Here is a 19,007-nt window from a genome sequence, read left to right as displayed (position 1 = left end):
AGAAATGTCATGTATATAGAAGGCATAGTATGTGATTTCACGTTTTGCTGTTTTATTGAATATTGAGGTTATGTGATTTGTTTGGAATTTGTAGTCATCAACTTCAACATCAATACAAAGATGTCTAGATCGTGGTTTCCTTCAAGAATTGATGAACTTCAAGGATTTTTCAAAACACATAATAAGATAAGAGAATATCAAGCTCATTCTTCAAAAGTTCACTCAGTTGGTTGGAGTTGTGACGGTCGCCGGTTGGCCTCCGGTTCATTTGACAAATCTGTTGTGATTTTCAATCTTGACAGGGATAGATTGGTATGTGATGATAAAACTGTTACTTTTATTCAAGTTCTATATAAATTAAAATATTATAACGCTTATGCAACTGATATGTACATAAATTTAAAGAATTCCTTTCCTTTACCGTACAGCATTTTTAAACCCAATGTTTCAGCAATAATTTTTTTTGTAAATTAAGTTTGAATTGCAATGAAACTATATTCATCTTAATTATATATATTAAGTTTTTAAAAATATATTAAATTGTTTATTGGGAAGTGACTAAAGTCTCGTCTTATAAAAAGTTGAATTTTGCCATGTAGCTAACTCAAATTAGACTAATAAAAATTAACAATGTTAATTGTTGATGCTTTGACAATTTGGTAAAAAAATTGATTAAATTAACAATGTTAATTGTTGATGCTTAGACATTTTGGTAAGGTGTCTTTTTAATAATTTTCTGAAACACTAATAATTATATTTTCATGTCAACTACCTTTTATCTTACTATTTACAGAATAAAGAGTTCACATTCCGAGGGCACGGTGGCAGTGTTGATCAACTATGTTGGCACGCTACCAATTCAGAACTGCTGAGTACAGCTAGCGGTGATAAAAGTGTGAGGATATGGGATGCTCGTTACCAAAAATGTGCAGCTGTTATAAACACAAAAGGTACGGTATGCGTCGTAAGGTGACAAATGTTAAATCGTTAATCTCTTTATAGAGGCTGTGACGTCTATTGTGATAATATATTTTTCTTTATTTAGAAGTTTTATAAGAATAACTGTATAAATTACTTATTGCAGTGTAAACAATAAGTAATGTGACAACACATTTCTTAAGTGGGCTGGCATAGGGAGCGACTATTACTATCGATAAGAGAAGGTGCCAGCCAGCTATTATTTTAACTCATGCAGTTTTAATACAATAAATATTTTCTCTTTCACTTCTGTGGTATCATAAATGTGAATGTCTTTGGAAAATTATATTTTTTATAATTATTGTATCCTCTCTCGGAAAGGAGTTCTCGGAAGTTCCTCTCTGATCCATGATTTTATTTAGTTTTGTGGAGATTTTTGTTTCTGTCTTTTGCAATTAAGGGTGCTTACCCCTCATCACCATAACTTTGGGGAAGTATCGGCCTTATCTCTCGTTGTAAAGGTACTCTCTCCCGGCAACTTGGAAGGAGCTCAGCTGTTTTTTGTTGTACTCTCTCATAATCGGTTGAAGTGTCGCTAAAAATTTTGAACTCTGTGAATGCTGTAATAAATTATTGAACTGAATGTACGTGCTGACGATCATTGACTGATGATCTACCAACTAAAATTGCTATCCAGGGACTCTTAAAATTCCGGTGAGTCCTTACCTTTATTAAAATTAGTTAGGTACGAAAGGACCATTAGGTGGAGTCAGTTTCCACAGTAAGTAAGCATTTATTCAGTTATTTTATGTTCGGTCCATAAGGTGGGCATTAGACAGCCATTTTATTTATATTATATTCAGTCCATAAGGTGGGTATTGTACATCCAAGGACATATCAGGAAAACACAAAACCAAATAGGCCTGTTGACAAAACTAGAGTCAAAAGATTCGAACAAAAGCAGGCATAATCAAGAAAAAAGTAGTCAAAAATATGCGCTTAGCAAGCTGCTGTCCAATACGAAAAACTCACGTAGTAAGTACAAACTGCAGAGGCTCATCCAATAAACCCTTTCAAGGCCCTCTAAATTTGGCCGGCAATCAGAGTCCTAGCCACCACTGGTAGCTTGTTGTAGAGCCTGACAGACAGGTGGGTCAAGCCTGATCGAGTCCTGTTCAGTCATTGGTAGGATTCATTGAGTCTCTGTCTTCCTCTAGTCTCATAAGGGGGGGGGAAACTCTGCATGGTTACAAGCTCCCCCACATTTGAATGTGTTGTGCAAAGAGTTTGAAATATATAGAGGGAGAAGACTGTGAGGATCTTCTCTGTCACAAAGAGGGGATAGCAGTGGTCAAGTCTCTCAGCACCACAATGGATTCTCAGGGCCCTTTTATGAATGAGTAGGACTCGTGACACATCTATGGCTCCACCCTAAAGCGTGAGGCTATACCGAATTATGCTCTGGAAGAACATAAATAGCAGACCTTATACCTTCTCCTTCATCCATTAGGCTACTCACACTTCTAGGATCTATGGCGTCATGTCGTGAAATAAAATAACAAAATCAAGTTCAGATCAAAAAATATTTATCATACGAGGCCTTGCTCTTTAACATAATGGCACTTTAGTCTGATAAAATTTGAGACAGGTCATCATTCACATTATCCTGGACATCGTAATAAGCCCTGAATCTCAGGAAACCCGTCACAAACCCTCTCTAACCACTACCTCCGTAAACAAAGCCGTAGTGCATTTATGTGACGTCGGCACAGGTAGGCTTTGTTTACGGATGTAGTGCTCGAACACACTGAGGTCCAACTGCTCCACTACTGTAGGCAGCCTGTTCAAGTAGCGCAGTGCTGAACTCATATAGCTTACCCGCGATCTCTGAAGGCGAACCCTGGGGACCTCAAACAGCTCTCGATGCCTGGTGTTGTGCTGATGCACATCGGTCCGAGTCAACAAATTTTGTTGATTCTTCTTCACGTACATGAGGCAGAGATAGATAGATAGATAGATTAATGACTTTTATTTACACTTTACAATAAAAGTGATGTGGGCGAAATTGAGGCAATAAAAGCCCCCTCTTCCATTTAACCCACGATTATAAGTTACATAAAAATAATAGTATACATTACAATTAGAAATTAAATGATAATTAAAAATTATAAGGAAACAACTAAATCAATTCACTACATTTTGAATAAATTAAGAGGAAAAAAAGTGAAAACTAAAAGCAAGAAATCTTAATAGTGAATAAATCTCACTCACACAAAACATTCACACATACGCACACACACACACTTACACCTCTAAAGAACATAGAGTAAAATAGAGAGAATATATAATATAAAATAGAACATATAGAGGGAGGAAGTGGCTGATTACAGTTAGAATGCCTAGCAAAAATGAGCTTGCAATGAGCAAGATGTTCGTTTCCAGTAATGATCCTGGCGGCCCGTTTTTGCAGATTCAGTATGTCCACAGCCTTGACTGAGTGGTCCTTGAGATAGGACGCAGGAACACTGGATTTTAATTTCTTGAGCAGGAAAACCACCCTGCTCAGCTTGCACCCGTCTCAATGTGGTCAGCCCAAGACAGCTTCCTATCCAGGACAAAACCAAACAGGATCCCAGGGTAGGACTGAATCAACATAAGAGGGGATCTATTCCTCCCATAGTGCTTGAGTTTACTCAAAAGGATTGCATGATCAAGCGTGTCAAAAGCCTTGCTGAGGTCACATAATGTAAGCCCAGCACGTCCACGCTCCTCAAAGCACTCATAATTATTACGAAGAAGGAAATCAACAGCATAAGCTCTTTTCTCTTTAGGGCTACTTGTAATATAGATAGAAATAAAAATCTCAGTACCCTTTTTGAATTATTTTATCACAACATGTTTCGGACATTCAAGTCTTGTGAAGAGGTGCTGAGATTTGTATTTCTATTTATGACAAATCGTATTTGAATAACGTTGTGTGTAAATATTGTTTGTTGTAGGTGAGAACATAAACATCACCTGGTCACCAGATGGCAACACAATCGCTGTGGGGAACAAAGAGGACCTAGTCACTTTCATAGACTCGAGAACGCATAAAATCAAAGCCGAAGAACAGTTCCATTTCGAAGTAAACGAGATCAGCTGGAACAATGAGAGCTCGCTTTTCTTCCTCACCAACGGCCAGGGTTGCATACACATACTGAGGTATAAATATTTGAGAAAACTCATTCAGATTTTAAGTTTTCATTTTATTTATTTATAAGGTTAGCACAAACAATACAATGATCGGAGAAGAAAAAAAACAAGATATTGCCCAAAACTTCTTCAATTTCCTAATTTAGTTTCAAATTGTCCAAATATTATAGGCCTACATAGGTTATGTCCATTTCAATAATTCCTACACCAAATCACAATCTGAAAATATAAATTAGAATAAAACAAACAATTTTAAATTTAGATGGATTGATAATTATTCATTAATACATAAATAAACATCTTCAATCGTGAAGATGTAATTTACATATTAAATTGTGAAGATATAATTCAAATCTTCAATTGTGAATGTAACATCTTCAAAATCGTGTGAAATAAGACCGTGTCTGACATGGGTCTTATAAAATGCTGTTCAGGGCTCTGTAGCATGAGAAAATACAATCTAATATTTTTAGTAATTTCCTATTTTAATTATTATCAACTGACTACTAATATTATTAGTTTGTATCTTCTCATGCCCCTAGGGATGTGACTGCCAGAAACCGCGTGCTGCTTAATCACTAAAGCTCAATTCCCACATATAAGTACTGCATCAGTGAACGTGTATGTTATAGCGAGATATCATTTACAAGAGTTCTAATGATACTATTTTCATACTCGCTTGGCCAGGCTTGGAAATAGTCCCATAAGAACTCAACGGAATAATAGTTTCGTATTATACTGGACACGTTAACTGATGTGACCTCAGAGCTGAATTTGCCTGCACATCGTGGAGGCAGGTTGACGACCCGCACTGTGATTATGGTGATTTACAATCAGATGACCATGACCACCTCTTATAATGTTGTCTTTCCACAGAATGCAGAATACATGACCTTTTCTCCTTAAATGACAAAATATGTTGAAACAGTGGATTATCACTCAAATATATTGGCTTATAGAATCACCTGACACGAACCTAAGAACGTTAACTGATACTAACTAGTAGTTCTGTGAACAGTAGACCTCACACAGTATTCTCATCCACAAGTACCTGATTGAAACTACAGACCTTATGGAGATACAGCAATAGACTGGCTTCTCCACACATCTGTGTAATCACTTGTCAGCTGATTTATGATGAATAATTATATAGTCTGATTTTTTACTTGTGTGTGTGTGTGTGTGTGTGTGTGTGTGTGTGTGTGTATGAGTGTATGTGCGTCTGTATACACGATATCTCATCTCCCAATTAACGGGATGACTTGAAATTTTGAACGTGAGGTCCTTACAATATAAGGATCCAACACGAACAATTTCGATCAAATGCGATTCAAGATTGTGGCTAAAATGGGAAAAATGTTGTCAAAAACAGGGTTTTTCGCGATTTTCTCGAAAACGGCTCCAACGATTTTCATTAAAGTTATACCTTAAATAGTCATTGATAACTGCTCTATCAACTGCCACAAGTCTCATATCTGTAAAACTTCCAGGAGCTCCGCCCCATCTATGCAAAGTTTGATTTTAGATTCCCAGTTATCAGGCTTCAGATACAATTTAAACAAAAAATTTCAAGTGGAAAAGATTGACCATAAAAATCTCTACAATTAATGTTCAGTGACATTTTCACCTAAAATTGGAAATAAGCTCGAAATTCGAGAAAATGTGTTTATTCAATAATGCAAACTGTTGGCAACTGTTGATTCTATTAAATCATTCACTATGGAGAGATAGCAGACCTCGTGTGTCTCCAGCGTTATTGTCCTGTCACCAGCTGGCTCAGATCTTTGTTTATAAGTAGACTTGAGATGCGCGAGAACACTAGCGTCAGGTGATCAATTCTCATAACGGCAAGGAAAGTATTGTGAGTGCGCCACACCAGATTTATTACTCTAATATTGGCGTATGAAGGAGGCTCCTTTTTCTTTTTATATTATCCTTGAAATGCAAAATTTCCAGAAACCTTGTATATACGTCGACGCGCAATTGAAAAAGGAACATACCTGTCAAATTAAATGAAAATCTATTACCGCGTTTCGCCGTAAATGCGCAACATATAAACATTCAAACATTTAAACATTAACAGAAATGCCAAACCGTCGACTTGAATCTTAGACCTCACTTCGCTCGGTCAAAAAACAACTGGACAAAATTTCCTGAATAATATAAAAGCTGTTCAGTGGACTATAATACTACCCGTTCAAAAACATCGAACATCTTGAAAATGTCTATCTTTCCATCAACGTTAGTAGACAGTAGTTGACTATAATACTACCCGTTCAAAAACATAGAATATCTTGAAAATTTATCTTTCCATCAACGTTGTAGAAAGTTGCAGCCAGACCTGAAAACAGCGCTCACACTCACATTCCGGTCACGTTCCGGTCACGGTACGATAGGACAGAAAGCTCTATTTTTTAGGGGTTTTTCTATACATTTTAAATTTATTAATTATTTATTATTTTTTCGAGAAAACATAACAACAGGTCAATGTAACTTACTGAGCGCGAGGTCTATTATTGTATAGCCATCATCAAGTTTTACATCTTTTATAAAACTGTTGGACAGACTATCAATTGATAATGAATCGAAGATTGAAGAATTCCAAGAATTCTATGTGGTTGGTACCACATAGAATGTGCTGTTATTAATGATATGAGTATCAAAGACTATCAATCTGTGAGGAAAAATGGTTTTGTGGAAAATGTGAACTACATATTCCCAATGGTGAGCTCAGAAAGGAAATAGATAACTTAAATAAGACTATTCAGTTCATGCAATCAGAAATGAAAGAGTTCAAGCAAGCTTATGATGAACTCAGTAAACAGAAAAGCAACTTGAGTGAAGTATGTCTAAAAAAATAAGAAAAAATAAATAAAATACAGACTGAACTCGATATTTTAAAATTTAAAAATGAGCAATGGATAACGACTTCTTCAAAGAGAAATAATTCAATGAGATATAGTGGAATGTCACCTCAACAATTGAATAAATAAAATTTTTCCTCTTCTGTAATGACAAACAATAGATTCTCCTGCTTGGATGACTATTCAGAACATAATGACTCATTGAACAGTAACAGTGATGTTTTGAATGGGAACAGAGGGGTGAAACACATTATTTCTAGAATACATTTGGTTGAAAACACTACTAAATCTCACGAACAACGGAAAAGAAGTTTTGGAAGAATCCATTTATTTGCAGACAGTCATGGACGAAATTTAAACAATATTATCAGTAAGATTAGTGACTATTCAGTTGTTTCGACCATCAAATCTCGAGCTAAATTTGAGTATGTAGGACCAGACAATTGTGCTGATATTCGATCAGACGACTGTGTAGTGTTGCTGGGTGGAACAAACGATGTTGGTAGAAATGAAGCGAAGGATTTTTTGATAAATTTGCGAAAAATACTACAAGAACTTCGACAATCGAAAGTTATCGTTTGTTCAGTACCCCATCGTCACGACTTAGCAGATTGGTCATGCACCAATCAAGAGGTAAAAAGGGTTAATACGGAGATTGCTAAACTGTGTGAATATTTCAATAATTGTCAATTCCTGGATGTGTGTAATGTAGGCAGACGGTTTCATACAACTCATGGGCTCCATCTTAACTATATTGGGAAAAAAATAATTTCTCAGAAGATAATAAACTTTGTAGGCAGTTTTTCATCAGGAGTAAAAAAGAACTGTGTTTCTGAGCAGGCTATTCCTTTACATGGGAAACATTTTTTAGACGTGAAGTGATAGGTAATAATGTATCGCTATCTGAGCCAGATTTTAGTAGCCCGTTACAAACTAATGCAGCTCTGGATGAGAATGCTGACTACCAGCAAAGAATTCTTTTTTGAATTTACAAGGAATCTCAGGAAAATTGAACATTCTTTCCCACTTGGCTGATCAGCACGATTTTAGTGTAATGTGTTTTAGTGAGCACTGGAAGCGGAATGATGCTTTGAGATATGAGGTGATTGATAACTACGTGCTGGCCTCAAGTTACTGCAGAAAAGATCACTCAAGAGGAGGAGTAGCGGTGTACTTGAAACACAATTTAAACTATGAAGAGATTGACTTAGCTTGGATATGCGAGGAACTTACATTTGAAGCAGCAGCTGTTCACCTGAACGAGTACAAAGTGATCTTAGTGAGCATATACAGATCACCATCAGGAGACCCTATTCTCTTTATGGTAAAGTTGGAGCATCTTCTTTTCTACCTATTCAAGTTTAAGAAAGAAATATTTATTGGTAGGGACTACAATGCTCATTTTGATGTAGCAACAGAACAATCCAGTGTGCAGAAGTTCAAAAACCTCCTAAGCGAATTTAACGATTACTTGAATATGTTGCCGACACGAGAGAAAGCATGTCTGGATAATGTCATCACCACAGTCGACAAACAAGACATTCATTTTAAAATACTGAATTCCAATTTTTCAGACCACTCTGGTATCCACTTGACATTTTCAAATAATTCAATGAATGATAAGGTGCCTTCATTGAAAAAGTTTGCAAGAAATGTATCACTAAAAAGGCTTGATAGGTTGAAGAATAGATTGATGTTAGTGGATTGGAGGAAAATATTTGAGGGTATAAAGGAGGCCCAATCTGCTTTTGATCATCTCTTTGAAGTCTTCTACAAAATATTCAACGAAATATGCCCAAGTATAACTATAAAAGAAAGTAAGAAGACACGGAAAACTGGAAAAAAATCAAATTGGTACACCACAGAATTGGCTGAATTGAAGAATACTATGATGGCTTTCAGAACTATTTTCCTACTAAATGAAAGCAATGAATCACAATTGGCATACAAAAAAAGTAAAAAAATCTATAAGGATGAACTGAATAAGGCAAAGCTCAATCATAATGCTGGCTACATTGAAAAATCTGACTACAAGTCAAAAGCTGCATGGACCCTTGTTAACAAAGTGAGGAATGGAGGTTTCAAGTCACAAAGCATCCAGATTCCACCAGAGAAGTTCAAAAACTACTACCTCTCATCAGTCCAGGATGCAAGAGACAGCATTGAGCGACCTCAGTTGACAGCTAAGGACTTCATGGAGCACCTGCCCTCTCCACACAACAATTTCAAATGGAGGGATGTTTCTTGTGCGGACGTTTACAAAGTTTTAAAAAATATGAAAAATTCAAAGAGCAGACATATTTGATATTTCCAACCAGGTTTTGAAGTGTGTGTGTGAGTCTATTGTTGTACCAATTACTTATTGCATCAATATGTGCCTGAGACAGGGAGTTTTTCCATCAAAGTTGAAAATATCAAGACTGGTACCATTGTTCAAATAAAGTGGGGATAGGTTATAACCAAAAAGCTATCGTCCAATCTCAATAGTTAAGGTAATGACCCAAATCTGTAGGCTACCTACTTTGACAGTCTCAATTTGATAAGTAGTTCCCAGTTCGGCTATAGAGTAGGCAAAAATACTACAGGAGCAGTTTTAACTATTATCGATGATATAATACAGGCTTTTGAGGATAAATGTGTGGCTCAAATTACAGAATGCAATTTGAGTAAAGCTTTCGACTGTGTAGATCACTCATTTCTATTTCAAAAATTAAATCACTTGGGAATACGTGGAGAGTGTCTCAATTTTTTCAAGTCATATCTGGATAACAGATCGCAAATAGTTGATGTGAATGGAAACAAATCATCTGCTTCCTATGTTAAGTTTGGTGTGCCTCAGGGTTCAGTACTGGGGCCACTGTTGTTTCTAGTGATGGTCAATGATCTTCCTAATAGCATAACCTCTTTAAAACAGAAAAATATGTGAGAAAAATTAAATTACTGGGGGTTCAGATTGACAATCATTTGACATGGGGTGACCACATAGATTCAGTATGTAGTAAGCTTTCAAAGGTTATTTATTTGTTAAAGACTTTGAAATACCATGTACCTGAAAGTTATTCTATAAGTATCTATCATGATCTATTTCATTCTATATTGAATTATGGTATTATTCTATGGGGAAATTGTGCAAGAGTATCCGAAGTTTTGTTATTACAAAATAAAGCAATTAGAATTATAACCAGCTCAGAGATGAGAGCCCACTGTAAGCCACTTTATATTAAAAGTAGAATAATGACAGTTATTTGTTTGTACATGTACACCCTGCTACTACATGTCAATTCTGAGGAAACAAATCTAACCAGCAACAAAAACATCCACACACACCATACAAGAAGCTATGCAAATTTGCATATACCACAAGTACGGTTATCAAATACCTTAAGAAGCCATGTAAATGTAGGTTTGAGACTTCAATCACCTTCCTCAATAAATAAGAAATTTCCCGTTTTTGAAGTTTAAAGATGCACTTTACAATTTTCTAGTCAAAAATCCCTTTTACAGCTTGAAAGAGTACTATGAGAAGTGAATATTTGAATGTATTATGACTTTTAAAAAATGGATACTTTGATGTTATTATGACTTATATCTATCTATATCCTATATCTATATATAAAAGGCTAAGCCCCGACAGACTGAAATCACACCACAGCCCAAACTACTGAGCCTAAAAACTTGAAATTTTGCACAATTGTATATGGTAGCCTCAAAACATCCACTAAGAAAGGTTTTTTTAGAAATTTTCCCCCCTGAGGGAGCTGGGGCCTTCCAAAAATTTTGTACTTTTTAACCGTTCATTTCACAGCAAAGTCATTAGGAATTTTTTTGTTCAGCTACGAAAAAAAATTAGATCTATGCAGAAAAATTCTGATCTGGAGTTCAGGAGAGGGCATTTTTGGAAAATTTTGATGTAAAATCACACTACAGCTCAAACTAATTGGTCTACAGACTTAAAACTTTGCACAAATATTCTTCAAACATGCTAGACGCGCACTAAGAACGGATTTTGAGATATTTTGCCTCTAAGGGTTTCAAAGGATGAAAAAGGATCCTATTAAGTAAGGTTATGAACATGGTAAGGTGAACGCCATATGGAACTGAGATAATTGACACATGATATTCTAACATATGTTGTAATCATTGGAAAGCTGAAAATAGTTTTGTCAATCAGCTGATCAAATTAATTTTGCGCGAGCTTGCCACGTGTGTATTCCATATTGTTGTATGCTTGGCCATGCAGTTCGGTTTGCGCCTTCTATCAGTTGTATGGACATTCTGTGGTATGGAGTCTCATACATTCCGATTGGAAAAGAGCACATAGATTTTCTTTGGTTAGGAGTATGTTTGTTGATAACTTAATTATTTTTCAAATTCAAATTTTATTGCTATCAAAAATCACATTGAAAACTTTCTTAATAGACAACAAGATTACAAAAATATACCTACATTTATTTGTAGCACGGCCAGAAAAAGACAAATTTGAGTACTAGCCGTGAATTCATCCAATATAACTTATAGGCTATATATTTTTTGTTAATATTTTGTGAATAAAAAGTACGAGTTGATGAGAGATGTGAGTAAATCCTTATATTTGATCCAAATGGCTATTCATAATTATTGTAGTAGTCGGGGTCACTGCAATCAAAAGTTTTTTGTTCTGTGGCTAATAAATTTCTTACGTATTGATTGTCCATAATGTATCCAGTGTCCACAATGGAAGTGATTGAACTAGGTACTGAAAATTAATGGCTTACTGGTCCCTCATAGAATTTATAGTATTCCTGGTGATTGAGCCTGTCTTTTTTCAAAGCGTTGACTATTAATAATAAAGCTTTATTTATAAATAGCTCACCCGGCGAACTTCGTACCGCCCAAATGTCAATGTATCTCATGTCACACTTAACTTTATTTGGTGAATCATGAAATTTATCTGACAATCAATATTTTCATTCACATCTCAATATATAGAGTGAATACTTCCTATGTGCTTTGTCATGCAGCATTCATTATCCCGAAAACATATTCTTCTCAATCAATTGGTAATAATATCTATTAGTAAAGTGTTGAATTAAAAAAAAAATAGGTTAAATCAGTGTTTCAAAGATGAATTCAATGTTTTCATAGTTGTTGATTGTCAATAGATGGTCCAGGAAAAATGCGATGTACGATGAATCACACAGGATTCCATATTCTTTCCATCTTCGATTTTAGGATGAATATAAGCTAAGCTAAATTCAAATAGATTGTAAATTATCCTCTCATTCTTTAGTTATCAATGAATGCAATATGAACAACTCTCTTTCATGAGGTGAATAACTTTTTTTCAACTGGGAGTGATAATTATTTGTATAAGTCTTCTAAGGAACCATTATCTACACAGCTGGTACCAATCAACTACACTTCAACTCCAAACTACCGTTTCAATACCAGTGCACAATTTATCACAGGGTGACATGTTTATTATAGCTGGTAACTTTAGATGCTAAATCATATTATCATGATCATCTTTCCGTTCTTCAGTAGCCGCTCGGCCGACAATTTCGAAACATAGTTCTGTAAAATAGATTAATAAATAATAATTATTAGCCCCCCTATTAAAATTTCTGTTCAGAAACCATCCCTAATATTCACACAACATATTCCCAAAGTTTCATGCCGTTATGTCAAGAAGTTTTCAAGTCTATAGGGAACAAACATACATTCATCTTTATCTATATAGATTTACATTCAAATGAAAGCCACTCTAAATGGAGGTAGAATGATAAGGTTGACAACTTTTAGTTCTGTTGTTTTAACATTTTTTTAAACTATATATCTATAATTAATAAAGTAAAGAACTGGCTTATACACGTACGGGATTGGAAAATTATGTTTGACGCATCATCACGTCTGAACTACTGGACGAATTAACTTGAAATTTTGCATATAGATTCTTAATTAACCAAGGATGGTTATAGGCCTATTTTCAATTCTTCAAAATTTCATTACGTCAAGTTTTCAGTTTGTCAAGTTTTGAAATAGATCCTTGCGGAGCACGGGTTCCTGCTAGTATTGTATAGAAATATATTAAGATGTAATTGAATATTATAACTATCTTGACAATGTCTCATGCAATCATGTAATTGTTCTTGGACAAATAAAAATATTCTATTCTACTGTTCACAGAACTACTAGTGTAGTAGATATTGTTTCTTGTTTTGTATTATTTGTTTTCGTTTATATGACATCTGTAGCAAAAACTGAGGACTTGTATCAAATTGATTCTAGTAACTTTATTGTATGCATTTGAGAAGACATATACTCCTTAAGATGGCCACTAACGATAGGACATGCATGTTTATCATGCACACCTACATGTTCATCATGCATGTTTTGTCATCAGCCAGAGGCTTCTAAACATCCAATAACAATAAATAAACGACTGGAAATTTACAAATTGTAATAGAAACATCATTTTACCTCCAATAGAGCAACGAAGAAAAAATGAACAACAAAAAATCGATGATACAAGAACTCAACTTCAAAAAATGTTGCAACGAAAAAGCCTTTCGCTTTGTTGACTCAACATGACTATCATGCATGTCCTACCGTTAGTGGCCAGCCTTATACAAAATTATGTGGAAATAGGGTCTCAGAACTATTAGTGGTCAATTAATTTGAATCGTACTGTAGTAATATGTAGTACTGCAATAATAGGTTTGTATGACTATGCAGCTATCCAGACCTGGAGCTGCAGCATGCACTGAAGGCACACCCGGGCACGTGCATATGCATAGAATTTGACCCAGTTGGTCGCTACTTCGCCACAGGATCAGCCGATGCACTCGTTTCACTCTGGGACATCAATGAGTTGGCTTGTGTGCGAACGTTTTCTAGGTAAGATTATAGAATAGAACAAATTTATTAGCTCAAAAAAGAGGATGACATAGAGGCCTTGACTTTATGTCAATTTGACATAAGGCCAGTCAATTAGAATACAAAATAACGTAACTTATAAATTAAAAGTAAAATCCATCAACCAATTGGGATAAACATATGTAGGCTTTTAATAAAGGTTGAATTACAGAAAGTAAACAGAGAAAACAATTATTGTGTTATGAGGGGTATTCACAATGTTGTTTTAGCCATATAATGTGCTATTTGCTAACTCTGGATTGTGAACGCCCTATCTAAAAGCAACTGCTATAAGCTAACTGCAATAGTGATCCAAGCGGATAATTTGTGTAACTCAAAGATTATAACCTCACTTTTGCTACCAAATATGACCAAAACAAATATGGCTGCCGTTTTAAGAGAGTTGGCGGACTCAAACCTGCGCTATCTGCTATCTCGTCTGCTAATTTTTTTCTAACGTACCACTATAGCATTGAGTTAACACAGACTTAGCAAATAGCAGGAGTTAGCGAAAAGCTCGACTCAGCCAGCTAACTCCAATTATCGTTATTCTGATTGCATTTAATCTTTATTCTCATTAATTAATTGTTCATACTTTGTAAAATTCGTTGAATAATTAGCATTACCGTCATTTAATGTAAATTAGTGTATAAGCCAGTAAATATTGTAACATACATAGATAAAGAAATCTAATCTAATTTTCCTGCTCTTCCTGGCTTCTTCTGTCTTTTTCTTCCATTTCTTCTTCCCCTGTCTCCTCCTCTTTTTTCTTCTCCTCATTCACCTCCTTCACCTTCTTCTTCTGCTCCTCCTCCTTTTCCGCCTTCTCCTTCTCATTCATCTTCTTCTGAACCTTCTTCTGTTTTTTCTTCTTCTCCTTAGCATTCTTCTTCTTCTTCTCCTCAGCCTTCTCCTTCGCTTCCTCTTCTCCCCTGTTTTCTACTCCTCCACCACTTCCTCCTCCTTCTTCTTCTTCTTATTCTTCTCCTTCTCCTTCTCCTCCTCTTTCTCCTCCTTCTTCTTTTTATCCTCCTTCTTCTTCTCCTTAGCCTTCTCCTTCTTTTCTTCTCTTGTCTTCCTCCTCTCCTATCCTCCTCCGCTTCTTTTTCTTCTTCTTCTCCTTCTCCTCCTTCTTCTTTTTATTCTCCTTCTTCTTCTCCTTAGCCTTCTCCTGCTTTTCTTCTCCTATCTTCCTCCTATCTTCTTCTTGTTCACTTGTTTATTGTTAATTACCTGAATTGTGTTTGTGTTGTTTGTGTGTAGACTGGACTGGCCAGTGCGCACGATCAGCTTCAGCTTTGACGGGAGCATGCTGGCGTCGGCGAGCGAGGACCTGGTGATCGACGTGGCGGAGGTGGCGACCGGCGCCAAAGTGGTCGACATCCCCGTCGAGGCGGCCACCTTCACCGTCGCCTGGCACCCGTCCGCCTACCTGCTCGCCTATGCCTGCGACGACAAGGACCAGTACGACCGCAAGCGCGACACCGGCAACCTCAAGGTCTACGGGTTTCCGTCCACTGATTAGTTACCGGATAGGTTGTGTTCGAGTGATTGAGTTGTGGATAGTAGCGGACCTTTTTTGTAATTTAAGTATGCTATTCTGAAATAAACTAAGCACTGACAGATGATGACAATGATGGACTAGAAAAAACTCGAATTTCCGAGTTGTTAAATCTTGAGTTGTGAAGGTGCGTGCTACGAATAAGCGTTCCCCTCCACTGATCAGTTAACCAATAAGGTGTTTGAGTGAATGATACTTGCGGATCTTTTCGTATTTTAAGGCTGTGCAAAAGCTAAAAATAAACTTTCTACTGGTGATATTTTTCAAAGTTTTTCGATTAGTGTATCATCAAGCTATCAAAATGAGAAAGTTTTCTCAGGAAAACATTTTTTCCCGATCTTCAATTTTTGAGATATAAGCGCCTGAAGTTTGAATTCTTGTGACAGAACATTTCAAATTCGGTAAGAGATAAACCCATGAGATCCAGAGGATAGATTCTTCATGGTATTGTTGATCTAGTAAAACATAAATTTTCTTGAAATATCAATTTTTGAAAAAGTTATTCAATTTACCAAAAATAACTCAACTAAAAGTTATTTTTGGTTATTTTTAGTGAATTGAATAACTATCTTGAAAATTCATATTTTCAGAAAATTTTTGTTTACTAGATCAACAGTACTATGAAGAATCTATCCTCTAAATCGCATGGATTTATATCTTACCAAATTTGAAATGTTCTGTCTCAAAAATTTAAACTTTAAGCGCTAATATCTCAAAAAGTAATGATCGGAAAAAAAATTTTTCCTGAGAAAACTTTTTCATTTTGATAGCTTAATTATATACAAATCAAACAACTTTAAAAAATATCACGAGTAGAAAGTTTATTTTTAGCCTTTGCACAGCCTTAAGGTACGGTATGGCATTCTGAAGTAAAGTAAACACTGACAGATGATGACAATTATGGACTAGGAAGACAGCAAACTAGATACGGTCCACAATCTCAAGGTCTACGGATTTCTGTTCACTGCTTAGTTGATGAATCTGGTATTGTAAAGGTGCGCGCTACGAACAACCGCATTTTACTTTTCATCAGCTGATGCTATCTATGCTTAGGGCGAGACCATATTAAGCGTTTTTCAGGCGTTTTCAGATGACGTGTTTGAGAGTCGGCTGGGCAGGAAGCTCTCCGATTGGCAAATTCGGTCGGCTCCTGAAGAAACGCTTTTTGTGGTCTCATCCCTTATTTATGTTTTTTGTACTGAAACAGTAAGCTACAGATATAATCGGCTCAGCTAATGGAAAGCGAAATGCATTTGTTCATGGCTCATAAGTCTTTACGCACCTCAAGGTATGGTATTCGGCGATAAACTGGACTCTGGCAGATGAGTATTACTGGCAATGGTTGATCAAAAAGACAGTATTGTCGGCAAAGAATTTCAAAGTACACACAACTTCTTGTATTGTCTATCTTATACGTTCTTGTGAAATTTGCAGTTACTAACAATGCGCTGCTGTTAAGAAAAATAGCAGCAAATTAAGAAATGTTACTGCTTTAGAAACTTATGTAACGTCAACCGTACAATAATTTCTATGAAATTTGTTTTATACTGTGAAAAATAAAGTTGTATAACTTGTATTGAATTACTTTTTTAATCCAAATACAAACATCGATTTGAATTTGAAAGATTTGATTTGAGATTTATTAAACTAGTAGTTCTGCGAACAGTAGACCTCGCTCATGAATACAACTTTCAATCTACGGTAATGAGAAGGGCCAGTACAGTAAGTACAGTATATTGTGAAGATTTAGCCATGTCATCTATTATTTTCTCCATTGAAAGTGCTAGAGACACTGTTTGAAGGGACACCGGACTTATCAAGGAGGTACCTTTATATCGTCCCCATATTTACAATATAAACATATATTACAACTTTTCTAATAATTAATTATAAGAAATCGGTCAACTGACGGAAAAATCTGGTGTTGTACACACTCACACAACTTTCCTTGCTCATTGAACTGTAAGCCTCATTCTTAAACGAGAATAATTTAGGGGAATAACATAATGACGATTGGCGGCAAAATATTTGCAACTACGATCAGACTACTTTATATGTGTATATATAATAATATATTATTATAAAACAATAATTACTATTGTTTTCAGAGTACTTTTTCCTTTGTGTAAATCGTGAATTTCGATGATTTTCTCAAAAGTCGTCAAAACAGCTGTTCTACAGATGAAATATCTCGACTATGACTGTGTTTTTTTTATAAACTGTTCTACCTACTTACCTCATGCACGAGAAGGAGGTTACAAAGTCCATTTCTCAAGGATGGGGTGGACCCCCCATTAGTTTCCCAGAAAAAACTCATGTCAGTTGATAGAGCTGATAAATAACTATACAAGGTATGAATTTGAAAAAAATCGGTCGTCATTTTTGAGAAAATCGTGAAAAACATGGTTTTTTAGTAATTATCTGCCATTTTTCTCAAGAATATTTCGGAGCTCCTGCAATTTTCCCATAAATGAGACTCATGTCAGTTGATAGGGCTTATGAATAGCTATAGTATGAATTTGAAGAAAATCGTTAAACCGTTTTTTTTTTTTGAATTGAATTTATTTCGCCAAAAAAGCACATTACATCATTAAAATAAAATGAACAAAATGAAAATTTAACTATACAATAACAGAGACAAAATTATAAATAAAGTATACTAAATACTTAGGTACAATAGATTAAGTAAATAACCTAATAAATAAACTTGACATAGTACAGTAGTAGAAGTAAAATAAAATGTTCAGTTAACTTCATTGTAAAAGCAATTTTTCTTTTTTTGGCACTGCCAACATAAGTAACACTTGTGTGTTGGCATTGAGTTGTAGTTCATTCACACTATTTGCTATGCAGTGACAATTATTTCGAAATACGAAAGTACATAGAAGGAGATGTAAAAATAAAAAGAAAAGAGGAAAAGTTAGCTGAAAGTCGATGTAGAGAGGCCATCATGATTTTTTAAAGAATTTATAAAATTGTTGGGTAGGTTTAAATCCGGATTGTTTATTATTTATATACAAATAATGTTAAATATCTAAAAAATATAATATTAATCTAATTCACAGTTCTATACAGTTAGCTTAAAGAAAATATTTTGGTATATCCAATTATCCAAACTGATGTGTAGTGCAAGAGTGATTTTTTTGGTTATAAAATCATTGGGAATTTTGTTTACCATGTAATTGCTAAAGTATGTTAATTGATGCCTGCACGTTGTAAGTTTCATGAGATTGATATTGTATCTATTGTTTGGACGAGTGTTATATGCGCAAAACATATTGAGACTTATTTTTATTTATATGGAGAATGACCTTTTTTACATAATTTTGTCTTAGCGTTGGAACTTTAAACTCAAGGAAGATTTCTCTACTTGGATATAGTCTAGGTTTACCAAGCTCCGCTCTTATCATGTGTTTTTGGATAATGAACAATTTGTTTAAATGTGTATCAAATGCACCTCCCCAAACTTCAATAATGTATTGAAATATTGAGTGGGCATAAGCAAAATATATCTTTCTTATTATATCAAGGTTCTTTAATTTATTAATTTTATAAAAAACGTAGATAAGGTATTT

At 35.2% G+C, this 19,007-nt stretch overlaps 1 protein-coding gene across 1 annotated transcript; it reads left to right on the top strand.

Annotated features, from left to right (window-relative positions):
• The first annotated feature begins 29 nt into the window (after positions 1-29).
• LOC111044340 (THO complex subunit 3) lies at positions 30-17,013 on the top strand. The gene is made up of 5 exons (XM_022329456.2): positions 30-312; positions 794-950; positions 3,918-4,122; positions 13,692-13,853; positions 15,135-17,013. Exons 1-5 carry the CDS (start codon positions 121-123, stop codon positions 15,394-15,396), a joined length of 978 nt encoding a protein of 325 aa, XP_022185148.1. The 5' UTR covers positions 30-120; the 3' UTR covers positions 15,397-17,013.
• Positions 17,014-19,007: the final 1,994 nt, after the last annotated feature.

This window comes from Nilaparvata lugens, chromosome 4, assembly GCF_014356525.2.
Source record: "Nilaparvata lugens isolate BPH chromosome 4, ASM1435652v1, whole genome shotgun sequence".
Classification (NCBI taxonomy): domain Eukaryota; kingdom Metazoa; phylum Arthropoda; class Insecta; order Hemiptera; family Delphacidae; genus Nilaparvata; species Nilaparvata lugens.
This window is presented reverse-complemented; position numbering and strand designations above follow the sequence as displayed.